The sequence below is a fragment of the Labeo rohita genome, chromosome 11 (assembly GCF_022985175.1).
Source record: "Labeo rohita strain BAU-BD-2019 chromosome 11, IGBB_LRoh.1.0, whole genome shotgun sequence".
Lineage (NCBI taxonomy): Eukaryota > Metazoa > Chordata > Actinopteri > Cypriniformes > Cyprinidae > Labeo > Labeo rohita.
In genome coordinates, this window is record NC_066879.1 from 2,248,431 (window position 1) to 2,274,008 (window position 25,578).

At 33.9% G+C, this 25,578-nt stretch overlaps 1 protein-coding gene across 1 annotated transcript in view; it reads right to left on the reverse strand.

Moving 5' to 3' along the window:
- The window catches only part of ttll7 (tubulin tyrosine ligase-like family, member 7), an 89,691-nt gene that overhangs the window by 47,303 nt on the left and 16,810 nt on the right, over positions 1–25,578 (reverse strand). Inside the window, 3 exon segments of the mRNA XM_051122479.1 lie at positions 19,125–19,283; positions 20,762–20,926; positions 23,349–23,565. Coding sequence (XP_050978436.1) covers positions 19,125–19,283; positions 20,762–20,926; positions 23,349–23,565 — 541 coding nt within the window.

The window sequence follows — 25,578 nt, forward strand, 5'->3', positions numbered from 1 at the left end:
AAAGTGGGGTTTTGGACAATACTGGCATGAATCCTTTTTAATTTGTGATAATTTCGCACTGATAAGGGACAACACAAACTACGAAAACATGTTTTATTACATAAACCGTTTATACATAGAAAAACCTTAACATTTTCAATTCATCAAAATACCCACCATTAGCAGCTATTACAGCTCTGCATAATCTGGGCCTAAATTCATTGTATTCTAAACTTAACTGGCAATCAATTGTTGAAGGTATTAAGGTGTACTGACCCAAAAATCTTTTAAAAACTTGCAGGCATCACAGCTGGCAAAGGGGCCATGTCTGACTTTGACATGTATATATTGCCATTATTATGTAATCAAAATGAAAATTATTATTGCTGGTCTTCAGTGATAATGTCAAGTTACTGTAATGTATTTGCACCAAAAAATAATAAGGATTTATACTGATATCGTCCAAAACCACACTTTTCCAGGGGTGTTTCCAAACTTTTGAAGCGCAGTGTATGTATGGTTTTAGAAGACTTGAAATACGGAACACAAGTTTCATGAACCTCTTTGTATTATTTTTGAAGTTTGAATGCTTTATTGTCTGCATTGTAATGGCATGGAAAATAAATCTTCAAATTGTGTTCCCCAGAAGAAAGAAACTCATACAGGTTTCGAACAACATGAGGGTGAGTAAATGATGACCTCTATGGAGTGAAGCGCTGCATGCAGGTCAAGCGAGACTCAAGTTCAAACAACTGCAACTTTGATCTTGTTTGCTTCTGAGCTTTGAAAGCGCAGCCGGTGATTACCAGACAATTGACATGACATATCAGTGCATAGGTAGTGCCATTAAATCAAAAAATGAAAGACTGCATGTCTAGATACATCGGGTTCTGTCACGCAATGCTAATGGCATATCATAAAAAAAAGATGCATTCCATGAAAATTTCATAAAAATTGCATCCAATGTTACACCTGCATGTTTCCTGGCTTGCTTGTTAGGTGACAAATCATCTGCTGTTGTTCTTTAAATATGAAATCTGATTGGGACAAAGACGTTTAGCAAATGCGATCAGCCAGGCAACAAACCAACCAGTCCATTATGCCGAGCTGCCAATGATGCTGATAGATGCCACCACTTGAATGGCTCAATCTTTCTTATCTTGCACGAGGAATCTATTCAAGTGCTGCCGCTCCGTGGATGTCTGACAGCTGACTGGGAAACAAATCCTTGCTAAATTCAAAATATATCGCGTGAGACCTTTCATTTCGTCGTTACCCAGTGTGATCATCAAGCGTTAACGTTTCATGTGTATCAGATCAGCTCTGTTTGGTTCGCTTTGGTCAGAATAATGGCACGATCTAAACACATGAAAATCAAAGCTTTGCATTCTGGTTTACATATTTGTTCGAATTAAATCATTTATAACCATTCAGAATCATTTGAGCAGTTAATTAGAGATAATTGAGCAATAGAATGTCTTTCCGTGCATTAGTATAATCTGTCACATTCCTGCCAACACAAGCTAATTCATCAGATGCCAGAGTTATTTTCTCTGTGGAACTGAAAGAAAGAAAAAAACTGCACAGGAAATGAAACCAGCTCATGATATCTGCACAATCGCTATGATGTATGGTAATATTCATTCATAACTTTTATCCTCAGTGCTGCAGTATTTGTAACAAGAAGCTGGCCACAAACTCCTTTTTGCAAGGAACAGATGAAAACCTCACATTCCAATAATACAAGTAAAAAAAAAGTGCCTGCACTAAAATTGCACTAAATAAGTCTGTTATGATCACCTAAGCTGTATTACTTTGATCAAAAATACACTAAGCCAGTAATATTGTACAATGTTATTACAATTTAACTGATTTCTACTTTAACATATTTTAAAATGTTAATTCAAATGTCACAGGATCCTTAGGAAAACAGCAACTGTAATAAACTACAAATCAAAAGATTAAATAATAATAAGAATTAACATTTTAGAGAGAATGCATTCAATTGATCAAAAACGACAGTCTGACATTTATAATCTTACAAAAGATTTTACATTTCAAATAAATTCTTTTGAACTTTCTATTCATCAAAGAACCCTAGAAAATGGGTATTATGGTTTCCACAAAAATATTAAGCAGCAAAAACCTTTTAACTTTGATAATAATAAGAGCCATTACAATAACTGAGTACAGATAATAACTAAGCACCAAATCAGCATTTTAGAATGATTTCCAAAAGGATCATGTGACAATGAAGACTGGAGTAATGATGCTGAAAATTCACTTTTGCAATCACAGGAATAAATGACATTTTAAAATATGTTCAGATTAGGCTGGCACACAATTAATCGCATACAAAGTAAAAGTCTGAGTTTGCCTTATATATGTGTGTGTGCTGTGTGTAATTATTATGTATATATAAAAACAAACACATTCATGTATATATTTAAGAAATATTTGCAAGTGCATGTATTTATTATAATTTTTATAGAATTTATATTATATATAAATAAAAATATCTGTACATAAATAACATATATCACTGATTTCACTGCATCCGCGTTGTGCCAAAACTAACTGTGCCATTAATAAACCTAAAGCAAGAAAGATGCTACAGTGGTTAAAGGCAATCTGTAGTTTATCTGTATCTCAAACAGAGCACACCTCGAAAGAAATAATAATATTGCGTTATTACTTTTTTTATGATTCCTGAATTTTCTCCTTCATATAGTACTATTCATTTAGCTTTCAGGAATGTTTTTTTGTTTCTTTTTTTTACAAAAGACCCTCTAACATGAGCATTCCCTATTATTTTTCTATTATATCTACTTGTTTTCTTGTTTTTGTTTAACTAATATGTGTATACTGTGCATATTTATTATGCATATGTAAATACAAATGCATGCATGAATATATTTTTTTTAAAAAAAGTTGTTTATAGATTAAAAATATTTATATATAGCATAAAATATAAGAATATAAATATATAAATATTTTCAAAATATATACTGTATGTGTGTGTATTTATATATACATTATAAATATACACATTACACACATATATTATTTAAACAAACATTTAGTTTTATTTTGGATGCAATTAATCGTTTGTTACTATGTGTACTGCAGTAGGCTAACTGAGACTTGTCACAGCACTTTTTTTTTGAGTTGCTTTGGATAAAAGTGTCTGCTAAATATGAGCCTGGACTACAAAACCAGTCATAAGGGTCATTTTTTTGAAGGTGAGATTTACACATGATCTGAATAAAGAAACTGATGTATGGTTTGTTAGGATAGGCAATATTTGGCCAAGATACAACTATTTGAAAATGCATCAAAATATTGAAAAAAAAAACGGCCTTTAAAGTTGTCCAAACGAAGTTCCTAGCAATGCATTTCACTAATCAAGAATAAGGATTTAATATATTTATGGCAGGAAATTTACAAAATATCTTCATGGAACACGATCTTTACTTAATATCCTAATGATTTTTGGTATAAAAGAAAAATTGATCATTTTGAATGTGAGATCATTTCTGATCAATCATTTTATTTACGAACTTTCAACTTTTTGCCACATCTTTAGCCCTTTTGGTCTTTTCATAGGTCATTTCCAGCTTTTTAAATCGTATATACTTAGAAGGAAGTACATGGCAGCATACTTTTTGGAAGAACTGTTCCTTTAGCTAGCAACTCCATTTATCAGCAGGTAAGTATCCTGGAGGGTTTTCTTCGCCTCAGATAATAATATGCTCTTTTGTATTCCACCCATGACAAACAACAGCAAAAGCACTCTGCTGCCAGCTCCGATACGGCAAAAATTCATTTCGGGTACAGCTTTGCACATTACAGTGTGTAAGACACACGGCATTAGCGCTCCAGCGTCAGCGCGGACAAACGGTTGGAGAAAGATGGCAGCCACAGAGAGAGATGACAGCAGACACAGCCGCCCCTCGCTGGGCTCTTAATAGAGCTGCCCCGCTCGGATGTTAATCTCCCTCAGAAAGGTGATCGCTTAGGAGAGGACCGTAAGATAATATTTACATCACAACTGAGCGTCGCAGGGGGGTTTGGCGGGAGGGGCGGCTAACGGCGGACTAAATCAATGAATTTACTGTATCAGCCGTAACCTTAGCAGCAGTAACTGTAGCAGCAGTAGCTGATCCGGCTCACGCTTTCTTAGCTCTCTGAGCTGGGCCACGTCACCCCTCGCTGGGTAGATGCCCCGCAGATGGCCCGTTTCACAAAGCAACAAAGACGCCTCATCAAGATCTGCCACGCAGGAGTCCCGCAGATTTAGGATCTCAGCCATGTTTTCACTTTTTGTCCCAATAATTCAACACCTTTTGACAATAATCGTTCTGACGCAAGTAGATTTTACAAAAGCTCCTCGACACCATCAAAAGATTTTTACTGATTTTTAATTTACACACCTTCTTTGTGCTTTTATTGAGACTTGTGGTGCAAACGTGGTGTCAAACTACAGGGAATCCAGCTGTTTTGAGATTAATGAATCTCTGTGAGACCCCAGAAAATCCAAACTCTGGCTTTATGTCTTGTCTTCTAGCTCAGAGGTTGTTCGTATGCTAGTGCAGACTTAAAAGTTGACCAAAGGTCAAATGATACAACTTTTCATTCTGGGAAAATTTAACAAAAAACTAACTGGGGGAGTATTTCTGTCTATTGAATGTTGGTGCGAAAAACATGTTTTCCGGGAAAAAAAAATGTTTTTGAAATAAAATAAAATAAAATAAAATAAAATTGGTAAACCTTTATTTTAAGGACCAATTCTCATTATCAACTAGCATGCAACTACCTTACTGACTATTAATATGCAGCAAATTAGGCAAAAGTCATAGTTAATAGTTAGTTAATATTGAGAAATGGATCATAAAAATAAAGCGGCAACAAAAAATGAAACTTATTTTATTGCAGCTAGCTGCCATAAAACATTTTCGTAATTGTAATGAATCCTAATAAAAACTTACAGGATAAAAAGATAAAACAGATAAAAATCTTAATAAAATGATGAAAACAAACAACAAAAAATTCATAATATGAACTAAAATTAAAATGAAAACAGTAATTGGTCCCTAAAAATAAAGTATCACCAAAAAATGGAACTTATTTTATTGCAGCTAGTTCCCATTAAAAAATAATAATAATAATAATAATAATAATAATAAATGTAATTTTCATTTAAAATAACTAAATAAACCATAACAAAAAAAAAAAAAAAACTAGACAGATAAAAATATTAATAACATGATAAAAAAATATACAAACAAAAAATGTATAAATGAACTAAAATTAAAATGAAAACAGATAAGATAAAATAAAATCTATTTCAATATATGAGCAGCAATTGGACCTTAAAAATGAAGTGTCACCAAAAAATTAAACTTATTTTATTGCAGCTAGCTCCCATTAAAAAAAGTAATAATAATAATTTTCATTTAAAATAACTAAATAAACTATGACAATAAAAACTACACAGATAAAAACATTAATAAAATTACAAAATAAACAAACAAACAAAAAAGACATAAATAAACTAAAATTAAAATGAAAATAGAAAAGAAAAAAATAAAATCTATTTCAATATATGAGCAGTAATTGAACCTTAAATATAAGTGTCACCAATAAATGAAACTTATTTTATTGCAGCTAGTTCCCATAAAAAATAAAAATAAAAATTAAAATAAAAAAAAAACATTTAAAATAACTAAATAAACCAAGACAATAAAAACTACATAGATAAAATCATTAATAAAATGACGAAAATAAACAAACAAACAAAAAAAATGTATAAATAAACTAAAATTAAAATGAAAACAGAAAAGATAAAAATAAAATCTAATTAAATATTTGAGCAGTAATTGGACCTTAAAAATAAAGTGTCACCAATACATGAAACGTATTTTATTGCAGCTAGTTCCCATTAAAAAAAATCTCAATTTTATTTAAAATAACTAAATAAACCAAGACAAAAACAAATAAAAACATTAATAACATGCACAATAAACAAACACAAAAATGTATAAATAAACTAAAATTAAAACAGAAAAGATAAAAAGTAAAATCTAATTCAATATATGAGCAAAATCTATAATAGCAGTTTAATGATACTAAAATAACACTGGGCTGAACGAACTACCAAAACATTCAGAAAGATTTCGTTGAAAAAAAGTTTTGCACATAAAAAAGGAAATGCTGTACTAATTTTGGTGATAGTTAATCAAGTTAAATCAATGCACTTCAGTAAATCAATGCAATTATGATTTCAGTGTGTAATCATTCCAGTGCACATTATTCATTTCAGTTAATTTACTTAGATTTTAATTATTAGCCTTTCGGTTGTATATACTGTATACAATGCATAAAAATATCTACACATGAAACATGTGAGTACAGTACAGTACAGAACAGTATGTGCTTTAAATGTTCAAATGTGATAAAAACAAAAAAACAAAAAACAATGATATAGAAACATAAATGTGAGAACAGTTTTAAATAATCTATATGATATTTGAAATGATGCAAAGCGCACAACGCATATGCAGCAGTACTGAATACGCCATCCCATGCATGCGGGATAAACAACAACATCAGGATAAACAAAACAACACTTGCTCGAATCCTCAGCGCGCTGTACACGCAGGAATACTGATCTGGGTTCTGCTAATGGAGCAGCTGCGGAGAGAGACGTGTGGATCGCATTTCACATCCTTATCAATCACTGTTTTGTTCTTTTGTCGCATTTGGAGAGGCTGCTTCCAGCAGCGAAACCCAATCAGTGTTTCTGTGCGTGTTCAGGGCCAGCCGCTGACCTGACCCCCTATCAGAGACTCCCAAACACACACAGACTGGCATACTTCTTAAAATAAACACCTAGGTGATAGAATGATTTATTTCAGAGCATGAAGCAAGTCTTCACTTCATTTTTTTTTCTCTGAGACTGCATTAAAAATGCTAAGTAATTTAGTTTGTTCAGATACAGACAGATGAATGGATCACTGTAATCATTTTTTAATAAACCTGAAAAGGACAGTACCACAGAGCAACACTGCCACCTAGAGTTTCCACTCACTGAGCCACAGTTTTTATGACTTAATTAAGGGCATAAAATCAAATAGAGAAGCGTGACGGCTAATACATGCAAGAAAAATCAAATTAAGCCAACAGTAAATGTGTTAGATACTTGTGTATATGGATATATGGAAAAGCAGACTTCTCATATCATGATGCACGTGTTGCATAATTTATGATCATCCTGTGGGAAATCTGAAGTTGCCAGTTTTAAAATTCTGTTTCATGCATGAATTCCTAATCCGTAAAACTAAATTCACAGTGCTTAAAAAATGAAAGCATTTGGTAGAATTTAAAAACATTTTTAAACCACCAAATAAACCAAATGTTTTTAAAGTTCTTCTTAATTTTTTTTATCTTCTTAAAAAAAAAAAAAAAAGTATCTCCACTGTGCTGTCGTAATACTCACGGCCTGACCAACAAATCTAAATTAAAAGGATGGTTAACCCAAAAAATGATAGATCCTGATCAATTAATCTTTTTTGCCAAAAATCATTTATAAATTTCCTATTGTAAATATGTTAAAACGTCATTTTTGATTAGTAATATGCATTGCTAAGAACTTCATTTGAACAACTTTAAAGGTGATTTTCTCAATATTTGGATTTTTTTTTTTTTTGCACCCTCAGATTCCAGATTTTTTTTTACATAGTTGTATCTCGGCCAAATATTGTCCTATCCCAATAGACCATGCATCAATGGAAAGCTTATTTCCAAAAATCGACCCTTGGTTTTGTGGTCCAGGGTCACATATGTGTTACATAAACATAAGTTTCTCCGCCAAAATAAACTAGTTCTTCTTAGATTTTTTTATCTTCTTAAAACAAAATAAAGTATCTCCACTGTGCTGTTGTAATACTCCTGACTAACAAATCTAAATTAAAAGGATGGTTAACCCAAAAATGACAGATCCTGTCGTAACACAAAATTTTGTTCAGCTCAAAAAAAAAAAACAGAATTTAAAAGTCGGTTTCTCACACAGTTATCACATGGTTTCACAAAATGATAAACTGTCCTTGTATGACAACAGCAGTTTTACAATTCTCTATAGAAAAAAAGTGCTACTTTTGTGTTCCATCAAAAAATAACATTATTCCTCATGAAAAAAGAGACTTCTTGAAATTCTGATTCAGAGAAAAAGAATGTAAAAAAAAAAAGAAAATGCTTTTGACCATCTTGGGTGTGCTCTTACAGCTCCACTTGACCCGCGCTTGGCAAACACTTGACAAGCACTTCATATCCCTGGATGCCTGATGCTTCTCTAACGATTGTCAGAACAGCAACTGCATCAAGGACACAACCTTCACGACAGCTAAACACAAAATCAAGCCCTTTTTTTTTCTACTTTGTCCTTATTGGAGGTACAGTCTCTAGGAAAACATTGAACCCACACAGAATCAGAGAGATAGAACAGAAGATTGGTTAAGATCACTGCTAGTGCATTTCTGTTAGTGAAAATGGAACTGAAACACAACTAGCATCAGTGTGTGTGTGTGGGACAGTAGTTATACTTGTAATATGTGAACCTGGATCACAAAACCAGTCTTAAGTAGCACGGGTATATTTGTAGCCATAGCCATTGTATGGGTCAAAATGATCAATTAATTTTTTGCCAAAAATCATTAGGATATTAAGTAAAGATCATGTTCAATGAAGATATTTTGTAAATGTCCTATCATAAATATAACAAAACTTATTTTCTGATGCTAAGAACTTCATTTGAACAACTTTAAAGGTGATTTTCTCAATATCTGGATTTTTTTGCACCCTCAGATTCCAGATTTTCACACAGTTGCATCTCAGGCAAATATTGTCCTATCCTAAAAAACCATACATCAATGGAAAGCTTATTTTTCGAATGATTTTTCAAAAAAACTGACCTTTATGACTGGTTTTGTGGTCCACGGTCACATACGTGTTACATAAACATAAGTAAATAAACGAAATCTAAAAACACCTTCTTTCTTCTTTCACACATAAAGCATCCTTTCCTTAATCCTAAAAATGTAAAAAGTTTTCTTTTAGAAGTATAGTAGGTTAAAGATGTTTTACACATTTTTATTTACAGTAGTTTCTGTTTTAAATTACAGTCTAATGTAATAGTTTGTTTTAATGATGTTACAAGCTCTCTGATTTTTTGTAAAATATATTGTATATTTCAGTAGATTACATATAGTTCTAAATTACGAATATATTTCACTTTAATATATTCCACATTATGGTAGTAAAATTGTGAGCGACGTTTCAAAGACTTTGTCTTCCAGACTGGCACAGCATGCGAGAGGAAAGACACTTTGCCATTCACATTTTCAGCTTATTTATTAAATTGCATTGTTATATGAATGATATTAATAATCAGTTTATATCTTCCTTCACCCTTTCTTCCTTTTTTTTTCTCAAATTAAATTTCAAATTGTATTTGTATAGCGCTTTTCACAATTTACATTGTTTCAAAGCAGCTTCACAGATAATAATGCTGTTTATAATATCTTATTATATTCATGCCTATTTAGCAGATCACAGCTTGGTGATAACATACAGTAGTTTACATCTTTTGACAATACAAGCAATCAAGCAGTTATGCTTGAGATAGAAGTATGGTATATAGTATTTATCACCCTAAACAAGTATACTGTATGTATATATAACCACAAAACCAGTCTTAAGTAGCACATTTGTAGCAATAGCCAGCAATACATTGTATGGGTCAAAATTATAATTTTTTTTAATGCCAAAAATCATTAGGATATTAAATAAAAGTCATGTTGCATGAAGAAATTTCCTACCGTAAATATATCTCAATTTTTGATATGCAATATGCATTGCTAAGAACTTCATTTGGACACTTTAAAGGTGATTTTCTTAGTATTTTTATTTTTTTGCAACATCAAATTCCAGATTTTCACATTGTTGTTAAGTTGAGCATTCGGGTCGGGGTCAGGCTGCAGTTGAGACTTGCTATACAGTACTTACAGTGCCGCTAAATGTGCTTTCACAAAGAACTGTGGGACTGCCTTGGTAATGAGGGATACATGCAACGCTGCATTTAATTCTAGCCAAGTAGAAGGCTGCGTAATGTTGCCACTTACCTTTTGAAACATCTGTCTTGTTGGGAGCACCCTATGCTGCCTTAAAATGCTTTCTAGGTAGGCAGCTCACTAAGTTTTGGAGCAGAAAATCATGCATGGAGACACTAGTCTACTCATTGAAAGAGGCAAACTGAGAAGCCATGTTTCTCTCTCTCTCTCTCTCTCTCTGTCTCTGTCGCTGTGCCTTTGCATTATTCGTCATGCCAGCTTAACGGCTCCAGTGTGAGCAGTTTCTGGAAAGAAAAGAAGGGGAAAAGACAGAGATGGCCCAAGGGGGGAGTGATATCAATGTTGCGCCACAGCATTTGACTAATGGCTATTCAAGTCCCTCAGATGCTTCTGTTTGACCTGTGGAGTGGACGAACCTTCCCAGCAGCCCTGCGAATGAGCAGCGGCCAGATTAACATGTTAATGATGCGCTCCGCTGAAGACGTGGACAATGGTGCCTCACCACGTCTAGCGGATGATGTGAGGCCAGCTAAAGAGAGTGAGGTTTCTCCGGTTTCCATGTTTGTGTTCCTGCTCGTATCAATGGCTCAAATGTTTTGAATGTCAATGGAAGGAGAATAAAACCCGCAGAGAAGATAAAATCAGTACAAAAGCCTCAGAACATTAGCTGTTCGGCCAGAGCTAAAGTGCTTCTGCAGCCCGTGTATGTGCGTTAAGTGTGAGCCATCTCAGCTGTACGTCTCCAAATGTGTGTGTTAAGTGTTTATTTAGCCAGTTTGTGTTTTTGAAGGTGCACATGTGTGTTTGATTGCGTGTGTGTATATCTACTTAATCATATTTTAAGGAAAAAATTAGTATCCAGCAGTTAGCTAAATCTGACAAAACCACATTTGTGACCCTGGACCACAAAACCAGTCTTAAGTCTTAGGTATATTTGTAGCAATAGCCAAAAACACATTGTATGGGTCAAAATGATCGATTTTTCTTTTATACCAAAAATGTATTAGTATATTAAGTAAAGATCATGTTCCATAAAGATATTTTGTAAATTTCCTACCCTAAATATATCGAAACTTAATTTTTGATTAGTAATATGCATTGCTAAGAACTTCATTTGGACGTTAAAGGTGATTTTCTCAATATTCTGATTTTTTTTAACCCTCAGATTCAAGATTTTCAAATACTTGTATCTCAGTCAAATATTGTCCTATCCTAACAAATTAATTAATTAATTAATTCATTTATTTATTTATTCATTCATTCATTCATTCATTCAGCTGTATATATATATTTGTGTGTTTGTGTGTGTGTGTGTGTGTGTGTGTACAGACCCATTTACATTGTGTGAGAAAAAACATTTCCGTGTACTAAAAGCAGTTTAAATATTATTTGGAAATATTTGTATTTTTATTTTTATTTATTTTTTATCAAGTGTATATTTTTTTCTACTATTACAGTTACAATTAGTTGTACATACCTGAAAATATTACCATAAACCCCTTCAGTGAACAAGCTAAATGTGACAGTGGTGAGGAGAAACTTGGTTACAACAAAACATAATAAAATAAAATAAAATAAAATAAAATAATGAATGAATTTGTATTTCTGTTAAAAACTATTGCTGTCAATAAAATAAAATAATCACAATTAATTTATTTTCTGACTAGTCTTTAGAAAGCAGATGCAAAAAGCAGCAAATTACTACTACTACTACCACTACTACTACTACTAATAATAAAAACAGTAATTGTTATTTACATATTTAATAGCACATTTTTAGTGAATATGAAAAAAACATTTATCTGAAATGTTCTGTGGTAAATTTAGCATCCCTTGCTGCAGGGTTGCCAGGTTTTAACAACAAAACCCACACAATTGCTACTCAAAAATAGCCCAAAAGTAGTCCAATCGCATTCCGGGGGGTAAAATACATGTTTTTTGGCGGGGTTCCCCTGGTAAAATTAGCATTCCAGGAGCTAAATATTACGTTTTTGGGGCCGCTTCAACCCGCGGACATGAAAAACAACCCGCGGCAACATTGTTAAAGCAGAAAAACGCGGACTTGGCAACACTGCCTTGCTGCCCCCTGGGGGTCCCTTAGTATGAAAAATCTTGTAGTGTTTTTGTGTGGTTTAACAACGTCTGTACTAATGTGTGTGTGTGTGTTGGTCTTGTATAACACTTTGCATTAGAATGCTATTGTGTATTTGAGTGTGCTGGTTTTGTGTTGCAATTGAGTATTTATTATCAATGAATGTATGATGTTTATACGAGCTTGGGCCCTTTTAAAAACACATGTTTCAGAGCTCTCAGTAAAGTTTGTGTGTGTGTGTGAAAGAGAGAAAGAAAGAGCATTCAGTTTGGAGGTATTGTAAAACCCCAGCTGACATTTCAGCCTCATTTGCAAATAAGAGGAAAAGGAAACTGAAAGTAAAATGAAAAACATTTGATAAGCGATGAAGAAAAAGGAGAATATGACATTTCTCTGTCAGAGTAAGAGGTTACATTTTACTTTTTTGTTGCCGCTGCGGCAGACAGTAAAGTGTCTCGATAAAAGAATCAGAAGACCTGCAGATGCACTGAAAACTGAATAAATTATGATTGTAGATCAATCATAACAATTTCTGCTTCAAAGAAATAAATTTTATAGAATGTCTGATAAGGGCGAGCCATCAAAACTGAAATTAAACAGAGGACGACGGAGGGAAGTTGAAAGAACACCGTGGCGGACAATTCCCAATATTTATCCGCTAAAGATTACGACAGCCAGCTTTGAAACTTTCATAAGAGAACAGACAGCAGAAAATCACACCTCCTGCCTCTCTCCGTCAGACGCTGCAGTGTGGATATGTGTCTTGACTAATCACTTGAAATCGGAAATAAATGTTCGCTCGGTAAATGTAGCGTGAAAAAGAAACAGCTTTTTTTCCCCCTCAGTGAGGAGCTTGTGGGATGTTAATTGATGGGAGTTTGTGGCGGCTGCTAGTAGCACTGAGGGATCATTATCACTGGGGCTGAACGACTGCATCTACCACCACAGTTTGTGTTCTCCTCCCAAAACCTGCAAAGAGGCACGCACAGCGCCGGAGAACTGCCGGCGAACGTCCATCGCTCAGCGCTAGACGTTTTTAAAACCTGCAACAAACTTCTTACAATGACTTCACTCAAAACAACAACAAAAAGCACTTTTCTTCGAACAAGCAGGTAGCACACATGCATTGAGCTACGGTGCTCATGTGGGACAGAGAAGTTCAAATACAGCCTGCAACCTGATCCAATTCTCAATTAAAAAGTTGCAAAAGGCCAAAAATGTTAAATCTTAGCCATTAAAGTTTTGTTTTTCGTTAAATGTTTTATCAATTCCCCTAATAAAATCCCCTTTCTAAAAAAAAAAGTGTTAAAAAGCCCAAAAATAAAATTTTAAAAATTGTTACACCTAGTGAAAAATAAATATACTAAAATGTATTTAAAATACATTTATACTACATGTATACTACAAATACATTTACATATTACGTACTTACTAAAAATACTGCAATTGTACTTTTAGTATACTAAACTGGTATATTTAAAGTCTGCTAAACTAAAACAAATTATTTTTGTACCTAATGCACTTTAATTGTGCAGAAGTAGTGCTGAAGTCCAACTAAAGATATACTTAAGTATATTTGATTGTGCTAAACTGGAACTACTGCAAGTATACTTTAGGTACATTTTAAATATTTTGCATTTAAAGACTGATATTATTTATAAATCACACAATCCTATATCTAATAATACTTAAAAAAAAATGGCCTAACAGTAACTACCTATGTGCATAATAATAATAAAATTATAATAAAATAATAAATAATATTATAATATTAATAAAATAATAAGATCCCCTTTCTAATGTGTGTATAGAAAAAAGTGTTAAAAAGCCCAAAAATAAAATATAAAAAAAAAAAAAAAAAAAAAAAAATCCAGTTTCTAATAAAAGATAAAATTATTTTGAGGATTTAACCAATGGCAAAAACATTAAAAAAAAATACATAATAACAATAATCATCCCAAGGCATTTAACGTTCTAGAATGGGTTAGTAAGATGGAAGCCTCAGCCAGAAGTTTGGGTTAAAAGATTTAGGTCATGCTTTAACTGCCACACAGAAGTGAGGGCGATCCAGAAAACCTGACATGGAACTTTCCGGGGCTAGCAAACGGCACATTACCCCACATGTAAGTGCGCCAGCATTCCTGCATCCTAACCGTCTTAACTCACAGTCCTGACCTACATTTCTGCAGCGTGTCTGTCAAACGGAGGAAAGAGGGGAGAGAGTCTGCTCTCGCTCTGGTGTAAGCAAACTCAGCCCTGTGTTTATGCTGAACGTCAGTCCTCAATACGCTGCTATTTAAGCGTTTATCCTTGCTGTTGTGCAGGAACCCCACTTCGGATGTTAAGACACACAAGGCAGCCATGTTCTTCAAGCCAAAAGTGCCACATAGAACAATCAGTTCTATAAAACTAATGCTTAAAATTAAATTAGGTATTTAATCATACCCTTGGCCAGTCTGTAAATTCCATAATAAGTCTGCACTCAAGATGCTTCATTAAAATCACTTTCATACAAAACGAGCAAAATGAAGTGTTCACACAGGACCGGTCCATGTACTCAAACAGTTAGACATCTACAGCAGAACAGACCCTAGTGAAAAATAAATATACTAAAATGTGTTTAAAATACATTTAATTTATGCTAAGTATACTACAAATACATTTACTATTTATGTACTTAATAAAAATACCTTGCAATTGTACTTTTAGTATACTAAACTGGTATACTTAAGGTCTGTTAAATTAGAACAACTAATTTTGTATTTATGCACTTTAATTGTGCAGAAGTAGTGCTGAAGTCCAACTAAAGTTTTTACCTGAAATACTGTTTTAAAAAAAAACTGAAAATGGCCAAAGATGTGATGGGAAAATATTGCAGACAAAACACAAAAATATGCAAAAAGTCTACGTCAGACACATACAACATTGATTGCAGAATGGATTGCTGTGGAATTGCTGTGGTCAACTTATTGTTCAATGATCAATGTATATATAAATACATACAAATTAATGTATATATTTAAGAGAAAACATTTAATCTAATATTTAATTAATATTTAATTTAATTTAATCTATTTAAGACTAAATATTTTTATTGATATATAATATAAATTCTGTAAAAATTATAATAAATACATATATTTGTAAATATTTCTTAAATATACACATGAACGTGTTTGAATTTATATACTACTTAATAATTACATACAGTACACACACATATATATAAGGCAATCTCAAACTTTGATTTTGTATGTGATTAATCATGATAAATCGTTTGACAGCCCTAATATATTTTTAAAAAGTCTCTTATGAACACAAGTCTGCATTTATTTGATTAAAAATACAGTAAAAACAGCAATATTGTGAAATACTAGGGCTCTTAAATTAAATATAATGGTTTTATTAAATATTAAAAATTAAATATTATGCTTATTATTACCAAAGTTGAAAACAGTTTTTGCTGTATAATATTTTATAAATGAATAGAAAATTCAAAATGGTAGTAAATCAGTCTGCACAAAACAACAACAAAAAATAAACATTTAAAATAAATCTTGTGCACCAAAGAAGCATATTAAAATGATTTCTGAAGGACCATGTGACACTGACGAATGGAGTAATGAAACTAAAAATTTAGCTTTGATCACAGGAATAAATGACATTTCAAAATATATTGAAATAGAAAACAGTTGTTTAAAATTGTAATACTATAACACAATTTTAGAAAGTTTTAACTTCATTTTTGATCAAATACATGTAACTTTGGTAAACATAAGTGCCTTCTTTCAAAAACATTACTAAATCTTAATTATTTCAATTTTTTTGACTGTTTGTGTGTACATTAACGCCAACACTGAAACAACAACAAAAAATTCACTTTTCTTTGGACAAGCAGTGGGGTGTAGAAGTTCAAATATAGCCTGCAACCTGATTCAAAATTCAACAGAATCAACCTTGATCCATAAAACTGATCCACTTGTGACTAAATGTTGGTTGAGTTATGAACATTTGGTGTCTCTACAATTCAACAAAAATTATAGTGGCTATATATTTTTTTAAATTGTTTTTAATTAAAGCAATAACAACAACAAACACATGGTGAAGTGGCAGAGTCAGCACAATCATTTCATGTTTGTTGAGTTAAAAGATGTACATGCTGGGAACGTCTGGAGAATGTTGTTTAGATGACTGTCATCCAACATTACAGAACACCACAGCAAAAGGAAATGAAAATGAGAAACAGAACAAAAAAAAAACGCCAAACCCCAGATTCTGAGGAACCAACTGTTTTCAAACACACAAACAACTGCCTCTTTAGATCGTCTTTCAGTGGGAGTCCCTCGTTTAGCTGAATTACATGGAATGGTTTGCCTTAAATGCTGAAAAGTTTAACAAAAGGGTGCAAAACCCAAGACATCTTTACCAAGACCAAGGTGAATGCATCCAATTCCCATTTCCACAAAATTGAACCAGCAAAATCAGGGACGTCCAGCAATCATTCCACTCGATATCACTGTTACAAAACCTGCTGAACTGCCTATCTAGACAGCATTTTAAGGCCTCAAATATCCATGCAGCTGAAGTAAATCCTTACAAAAAGAAGTTTATTCAAGTGTGCTATTAGTATACTTCTTTTAAACTAAAAATAGGAAAGTATACTTTCAGTCTACTTTTATGTACTTCTCAGAAACATACTTAAAATTACATTTAAGTATACTTGACTTGTACTTAGAAAAAGTCAAAATATATTTAAGCTATACTAGTGCTCCTAGAATCTGTGTTTTCATTGTTATACGGTAGGGGGTGCTAATACAGATCTGTACAGAATTTACAAAAAAACACAAGTGAAGAAGAAACCGAAACAACAGATGCTTCCACATGTAATCTAACACAATCATCAAACATAAAACAGCATCAAAACTGTAACATTATGGAATAAAATGTCGACCAATGAAGAGGTAATAATGACTGTCAAGTTTTGGGGTGTTGATTGACTCCATCTACATTTTGATTATCATTCTGAATCCAATTCATAGTTTTGTTTTCAGCTTTTTGTTTAAAATGTTGTTTATTTCTTTTTTTTTTTTTATTTATGAAACTTACCCACATTTAAGTGTTTAAAAAAAATGCATGAAGCTAGAATAAAATGTTTTTGTTTACAAGCAGATATCCTGTTTTGATATTTTGTATGTTCAGATATTCAAATAACAAAACATATACAAATTAATACCTACATAGGGACATAGTAGTATACTTAAAGTATGATATAAAGGTTCACTTAAAGAAAACTTACAGCACAAGTATACTTGCAGCAGAGGTCGCATAACCCAAAAATTGTCCGTCATTGACAGTGACGGGAAAATCAAAGAAGCTACAACAATCTATCACGCCACATTAAAGAGCGCCAAATTTGAATTTCCTAATGAAATAGACAGAATTTGAAATCTGATACTTTGTTTCATTTCAAAAGTAACACAAAGTTTAGACTATTGCAATTTATTGGATGTGAGGTGCACTATGTACTATTGATTTATCATCCGAAAACAGCACAGACCAAAAGATCAATTGGGATTTACGAATCGATATTGGTTCATAAAAATGAGAATATATTAAAATCGGTGTAACTGCGGGATGTGGTGTTGAACATGAAAAGTTACGCAGTCTCATCTGTTCATCTGTTCTCTTCAAAATAAATCCACAAGCCTATATTGTCCTGTAGGTTCATAATTAAAAACGAAAATATGAACAAAATTAAAAGCAATTAAATGTGTTATTATAATTAAAATATGAACATTTTAATAACGGGTAATAATAGATTATGACGGAATATCTACGCCCCTGTCCGTCAAAATGAGAAGTCTAACGCAACCTCTGACTTGCAGTATAAAACTACTCAACTAGTAGTTTACTGAGACTATACTTCAAAGTGTACTAAACATTTAAGTATTTAATTAGTAAACTATCAGTATACCTGTAAGTTTGCTTTTAGTATAGTTGCAGTACAAGCTAAAAACATTGATGTAAACTAGTTGTGTACTCAAAGTTTACTACTGTTATACTTAAATTGTACTTAAAAGTAGTACACTTACAAATATACTACTAGTACACTGATATTTGTATACTTACTACATAAAGTATACTAAAAATATACTTGAACTTTACTTAAGTATACTTAATAAAATAAGTATACTACTTTTAACTTCTAAGTTATCTCACTTATTTTCACAATGGTTAAAGAGCACTGCATGTATCCTTTATGTATTAGACAATCCCTGAATGCATTGCAATGCTCTCAGTGCAATGATAGATATCATTTATTCAGTACTAAAAAATGGTTTAGTTAAAAAATTAGTATTTTACCCAGTTTTAATGTGTGTGCCTTTATGTTTATTAGAGTATAAGCTTAGCAACCCACTAACATAAAACTACTGCTGACACATCTTGTGCAAATCAGATGTTCCTACACCACGTCCTCGTCAGACGCAATGCGATAAGATTCCGGCGGCAAGCAATTTGTCTGTCCACACCAGACACGACACAGCTACGAGACGTGACAAAATCAATCACAAATCACAGCCAAACAGCAGAGCGTGTGGGTGGGCAAGTGCGATGCTGTCTTGCACTCAAAAACAAAACAGATACAAAACCAACAGATTAGAACATCAAATTACTAAAAAATTAAACTGTATTAAAATGCTACAATGATACAGTGTTTCTAATGGAATACACTTGATTACACAGAGACAGACTTACAATCTTTATAATGTCACACTGTACAAATGTTCTAAATAATTTTCAAAACTCACAAGTTTTAAAACTGTTCATTAAGTTTTTGGCTTCCTATAAGTGAGGACACTCGTATGTGAACTGTATACTGTATATCAGAGAAGCGGATTGAGTGAGGAAAGAAGGTGAAAACAGACCTCTAGAAGCCAGGGCTTGAGCTTGCGGTCGAGGATTATGTCAAAACCCAGCACCTCAAAGCAGACGCTGGCGCTCCCTGGTGGCTGACCCGGGCGGCACATGCGGTAGGCGTGGAGCACGTGTGGTTCGGCCACTATCAGGGTCTTCACCACCAGCTCCTGCGAACACATGCACAAAACACGCATTTGTTATAGAAGATGACAACAAATTTAAACAACTCTTAAAACAGCTCTTCAAATTGTGAACTGAACTGCTCACAAGAAATGCATGACATTGTGTTAGCCCCCAGCGAGGACCTGTTCGTGAAATCTCATTGCATGTGCAAACAGCCCATATGAGGGACTCATTAACATCCAAGCTCCCTGAAGAGACATGATAGGTCAAAGACTGACAGCACGCTACGGGAAGACAGGGGCAGATCGTAGGAAGACAGGAACAGACGGCCTGTATCAGCTGCTGTACTCTCTTATCAGAGGTCTGGCAGGCCGGCGGTCTCCCTGCATGATTAAACAGAGGCTGTGTTGAAGTATGAGGGGCAGATAACCGGCGGGACGTTTGCCGAGCGTCCCGTGGACCCCAAACGTGCAGTTCCGGAGAAGCAGGTTAGATCCCAGCATGCATCCTCCACGGAGAACAGAAAGAATTATGTGTGTGTTTGTATGTGTGTGTGTGTTGGTCCTCAGCTAGACTGAAAATGTTCATGCATATCTGTTCTGACACATGAATGAGAATTTAGCATTAGTTATCAGTGGAGTCTTCTGACCGGCTTCAACATCTGAGAAATTGCTTCAGTAAATAAGGGCAGCTCGTGAGCCAATAAAGAGACACTGGATTACAAAGAAAGGTGCACACTTCCAAATGTTTGGCAAAGGAGTCAATAAAAACAGTTGTTTTTGCTATGAGCGGATGAGCTCTCAATTTGAAAAGATGAAAGAATTACAATTAGATCAAAAGACAGAAGTGGACAGCAAGGAGGAAGAGACTGCAAACAGAAACAGAGGAAAGATAAGGGCAGAGCTGTCACACTGGTAACACTCTGACAGGAAACAGATTCGTTTTTGAAAGGAAAATTTGATACAATTGAGAAAATGGAGCCGGGGAGGCTGATTAATGCAGGGCTGTGTGATCTATCGAATGCAGAAAAATACGGCAAATCTCGATAAGCTTATCATCAGGGGCGTGATATGCATTGTGATATGAAATAAAAGCCATTAATCTGTAAAGTTAATGGAAATGTGGCGAAACGTGAGAACCGATGACATCATATGCATAGCATCCCCAGTAAAAAAAGTAACAGATTTAAAATGTATTTATTTTATACTAAGTATAGTTCAAGTCTATTAACATATTTACTGACGGCTCAAGACTTACTGATATAAAAATTGTAATTAAAGAGTACTACTTGTGCACAATGCACATTTCTTAATATTAAGCCTGAAATCTGTTTTAATGTCACTTTTGATGAGGATTGTATGATGTTTGAATAATATCGGTGCATAATGCATAATATTTCAAGTGTACCTAAAGCATGCTTGCAATAGTTCCACTTTAGCACAATCAAATGTTTCAATTGTGTCATGCACGCTTTGATTAAAAGATATTGAAAAGAATAAGCAATATAAATAAAAGAACTCACTGATACATCGCCCCAGAATTTGGCCACATCGTAATCGTTGATTCGAAGGAACTCTGTGAACCAACCAATCGAGCGCTTGCTGCCTTTGTCCACGGTTTCATCTCGCTCAAAGTTCTCGTTGTGTTTGTTTACAGAGTAGTTGGTCAAGTGCATGTACAGCTGGTTCTGAGGGGAAAAAATGAAGGACCATAAGAGAGTAGATCCATCTATGGTCTACATAACAGAACATCTGCATAAAAAATATTTCATGAATTTGTGACCTCGGATCACAAAACTAATTATAAGGTTCTTTTTTTTAACTGAGAGAGGTTTGTTAGAATAGGACAATATTTGGCTGAGATACAACTATTTGAAAATCTGGATTCTGAGTGTGCAAAAAAAATCAAAATATTGATAAAATCGCTTTTAAACTTGTCCAAATTAAGTTCTTAGCAATGCATATTACTAATCAAAAAGTATGTTTTGATATATTTACGGTAGGAAATTTACAAAATATCTTCATGGAACATGATCTTTACTTAATATACTAATGATTTCTGGCATAAAAGAAAAATCTATCATTTTGACCCATACAATGTATTGTTGGCTATTGCTACAAAAATACCCGTTTTACTTATGACTGGTTTTATGGTCTGGGGTCACATATATATAATATGACATTCTGCACAACAATGGTTTATGAAGATTTATAAAGCAACATTTTACGCAGGAATAATTTTGCAAAGCCTTGGTTTACAAATGCAACCATTTATGCAAGAATGGTTTCACAAATATTTACTGTGACAGTTTACGCTTGAATGGTTTTACAAAGATTTACAATGTGATGTTTGACACAGTGTGACAATTTACATAAAAATCATTTTACATATGCTTGAATTTACACCAGGGCCAGTTTTACGAAACAGGGCAAATTAGCGCGAAAATGCAATTCCAAAACAGCGCCGATGTGAGAGGAAATTTTTGGTGGTGATTTACTAACAATGCACAAACTAAAGAACACAGACACAACATCTCATTTACATATCTCATTTACCAATGCTATATACCAAGCACAAATTTGCATAGTTGCAAATAAAGAATAAAGAAATAAAGAAGCCGCAGTACGTTGAAAAGTACCGGTGGCAAAAATAATTAAGGTTTGCTAGAAAACCCAAACATGACCTTAGCTGCTTTGAAACAATCTATATTGTATAAAGTGCTATATAAATAAAGGTGATCTGTAGGTATATGTGCATAAAATACAATCTATGTTTGCTACTGTCCACCATGTTACCATTACTGGGTAACACAGTTGACAGGTAACTTAGTTGACATTTTTAGTGTTTTGGGCCTAAACTCAATATGGAAGCCTAGAACTACTGAGCATATGGTATGTTTAGAAACATATTTTCATAAACAAAACATACGTTTTAGTTAAATTGTCTTGTTAAAGTTTGCAGCAATAATACTTGAACATAACTTCTAGTGTTTCATCCATGTGCTTCTAGAGGAAATATCATCATACTGTGCAAATCATCTGAGAATGGGACAAACCATTCCTTTTTGAGGGGGATTCTAGTTGGTAACTTAGTTGACAATGGTTTTTTGCACACAAATAAAACAAGTTAAATCACAATAAACACTTATTTTTAAACCGCACACCCAAATGTCTTGATAACCTAATCTAACTGAAGGCAAAACTATGAAATTAATTTATATATGAGGTAATTTTCAGGCTTAAATGCAGAGTAGAATGAGCAACTTCACAAAATTGGGCAGCTGAATACCAGGGTTGTACGTTATATGAACATAATTTTTTAACAAAAAATATGGCTTTTTCAACATATCGTAGAGTGATTGGGAAAAATATAATTGTGTACTAGAAAATTAAGCATCAGAGCTTTATATTGATGAAAATATATTAAAAATATACTTCACGGACATAAGATGTACCCACAATTATAGAAGGACCCACATGCAAATTAATACATCCCTTCTACGACACGCTCTCTGTTCTCTGCGGTGCCTCCTCCGGGCAACAATAATTTCAGTCATTTCAAGCAAAAATAGTTTAAGACATGCTTTTTTCATTAAATAATGGAGCAATTGCAAGTAAGTAAAAAGCATTGCGTGATTCATTTTAATACTCTCCTCCCATAAATTTTGCGTCTGAAAGGGAAACTCCAACAATGGATATTCAATAAGGTCAGGTGCCTTTTCAGCGCTAATTCTTCACTGTGCGTCATCAGTAAAACCTGACAGCACAATTTTAATGCCAAAAGCTGTTAGTAAAACTGTCCTTAAATCTTTCATGCATACTTTATAATGTGACAACTTGAAAACACGTAACAATTTATTATGTAACAACTGCAGCAATACACTCATATTCATCAAAATTACATATGATGTTTACTCTGACTAATGTCTATCATCTCAATTATGTGTAGGAGCATTAAAGTCAATATAAAACAGCATTTGCAATTGCTTGCATCCATGGGGAATTGATTGGATTGTGAAAAGTGTCTATATGACAGTTTTATAGAGTTCTGCCCATTAATGGAACCCAGTTCATTTTGATACCATGCTGACTCTAAGTCCATTTACTTACCAGGTTCGACTCATTTGGCGTGTGGTATTTCTCTGTACCCATTCGCACCAGGCCGTCGTTGTAGAGGAAGACACGTAGTGGATCACAGGAAGTAACGAGAATGTAGAATCGCAGGTCAAACTTGTAGCCCTCCATGAGAAAGGGCTTGTCTAAGTATTCCTGCACAATGAAGTGATCCTGGACTGGGAGCTTTTCACAATTCCGAATTAGAGATATCCTGGGAGAAAAAAATGGATAAGATTGAGCGCACATTCCAAAAATGTGCTGCATATTTTATTGTTGGTTAAAAATCCGAACCTCTGAAGTGTGTCAGAGAGAGCGAGTTTATTAAGGTGCTGTCTCTGTCGCTGGTCCCTGGACCTTGACTAGGCCCAGGTTAATAGGACCAGACGTCTTGGTCTGTTTCAAGCCCTGCCATCATTTATTTCCTTTGGTTTTGAGCTTGAACAGATCTCCAGCTCTTGGCTGTTCTAGTATACAGACGACGATGCGTTCGCCAGTACCAAACACATGACGTTTGGATGTTTGACAAACAAAGGGGCCTTAGAAAAACCAGCTTTGACGGTAAAATATACGGCCATTGGTCTGCATTAACTTAATTGGTTGCATGTTTCTCTTCGTCCGGTTTGCATGTGGCCTCAGCATTTACCTGAAGGAGGGTTTGATCATCACAGTTCATTTGTTAGCTATGTCAGCTGATAAATTTTGCAAAGGAATTTGTCTGCTGCTCTTGGAGCAATTAGATGTAGAGGTTCAGGACTATTAAAACACAACTGGACGTTCTCAGGAACTGTGTTGTTACGAAAGATTCTCTGGTGGCTCGTGATACATTTGACTCAATTACGGATGTTTGTTTAGTACGAGAACAAAATTGCAGAAAATGGCCAAACAAGAACGAGGGAAGCAAAAAGACCCACATAACACCGAGTTTGCTCCATTTGCTCAATTAAGACAATTAAAAATGATTTACCGTGATTGAGTCTCATTTCTACTAGTGTAATAAATAGCTGTTGAGGGGTTTCCAAGATTGATTACACTTCAAATGCATCCTATTTTCAATAAGAAATATCACATGGTTATCGATAAAAGGTGTTTTGTTTCATATATAAAAACGCAATTTTTAAATGAAAAATGAAACATTAATTGCTTCTGCAATTGCGAAGGGATTCGGAATACTTGAATTTGGCGCTCAGCCAAAAGCAGCACGCTGGCCAATCTTCCTTATCTCCACCGTATTGGCAGACAGTCTCTAGTCCTGCGCTTGGTGTCCACTGGCTCAGGTGTGTGTTTAGCGTCCAGTAGCTTGTGTTGTGTTATGTTGTAGAGGATAATGGGGTTGTTTGAATTGCATGACATGATTGATGAGGGCTGATGGCAGGTAATCAAAACCCACTTTGGCTGACTGTTTAATTTGGCACCAGTGGGGATCTCGTCTTTTAGCCCTCCACAGCTTTTAACAAGCCTCTGCTTAGACACAAACAATATTCATTTAGTTTTCAGCCTGAAAAATAAATTACGTAGGAAGATATAACTTAATTTCCTGCGTCACGCTACGCTTTTTCAAATTTAATCTTCAGCCTAGCAGACGATCTTCTTTCACTTGTTAAATGCGGCACAATAACTCAACCTTTGATGACTTCTCATTTTAATAAGTACCGGCTTGCTGTAGCGTATGACCATAGAAATATTAATTTACGAACGGATAATAGACACTCATAAATAAATCCAGTGCCTCATTCGCTGCTGTACATTTTCAGCTTAGGTATAAGGTTTAAGAATTTGGATAAAGGCCTGGTGTAAGGGTTACTATTAGGGTTACAGTTTAGTTTAAAGGTTATCATTAGAATTAGGGACTGTGGTGGCAAAATATCATTTATAGGACAAGTAGGACATGTTTTAACACGTTTTAACCATCTTCGATGACTGTTGCATTTCACCCCTAACAGCAATCGTTTAGAACTTTCAAACTGGTCATGCAATGACCATTACCCTCTGCTTATTCAATTATAAATAATTATTTAAAAGTCAGACACAATTATCCATAACTGAACATTTTACAAAATAGATCAAAGAACAATGTTTTGGTGAAAAAATGTTGTTAATTTGAATGTGTCACAAATTCAAATATTCAAATATTTGAAATAAATTCAAATATTTAAAGGGGTGCTATTATGCTTTTTCACTTTTTTAATTTTAGTCAGTGTGTGGTGTGTAATCTTTGGGCTTAAAA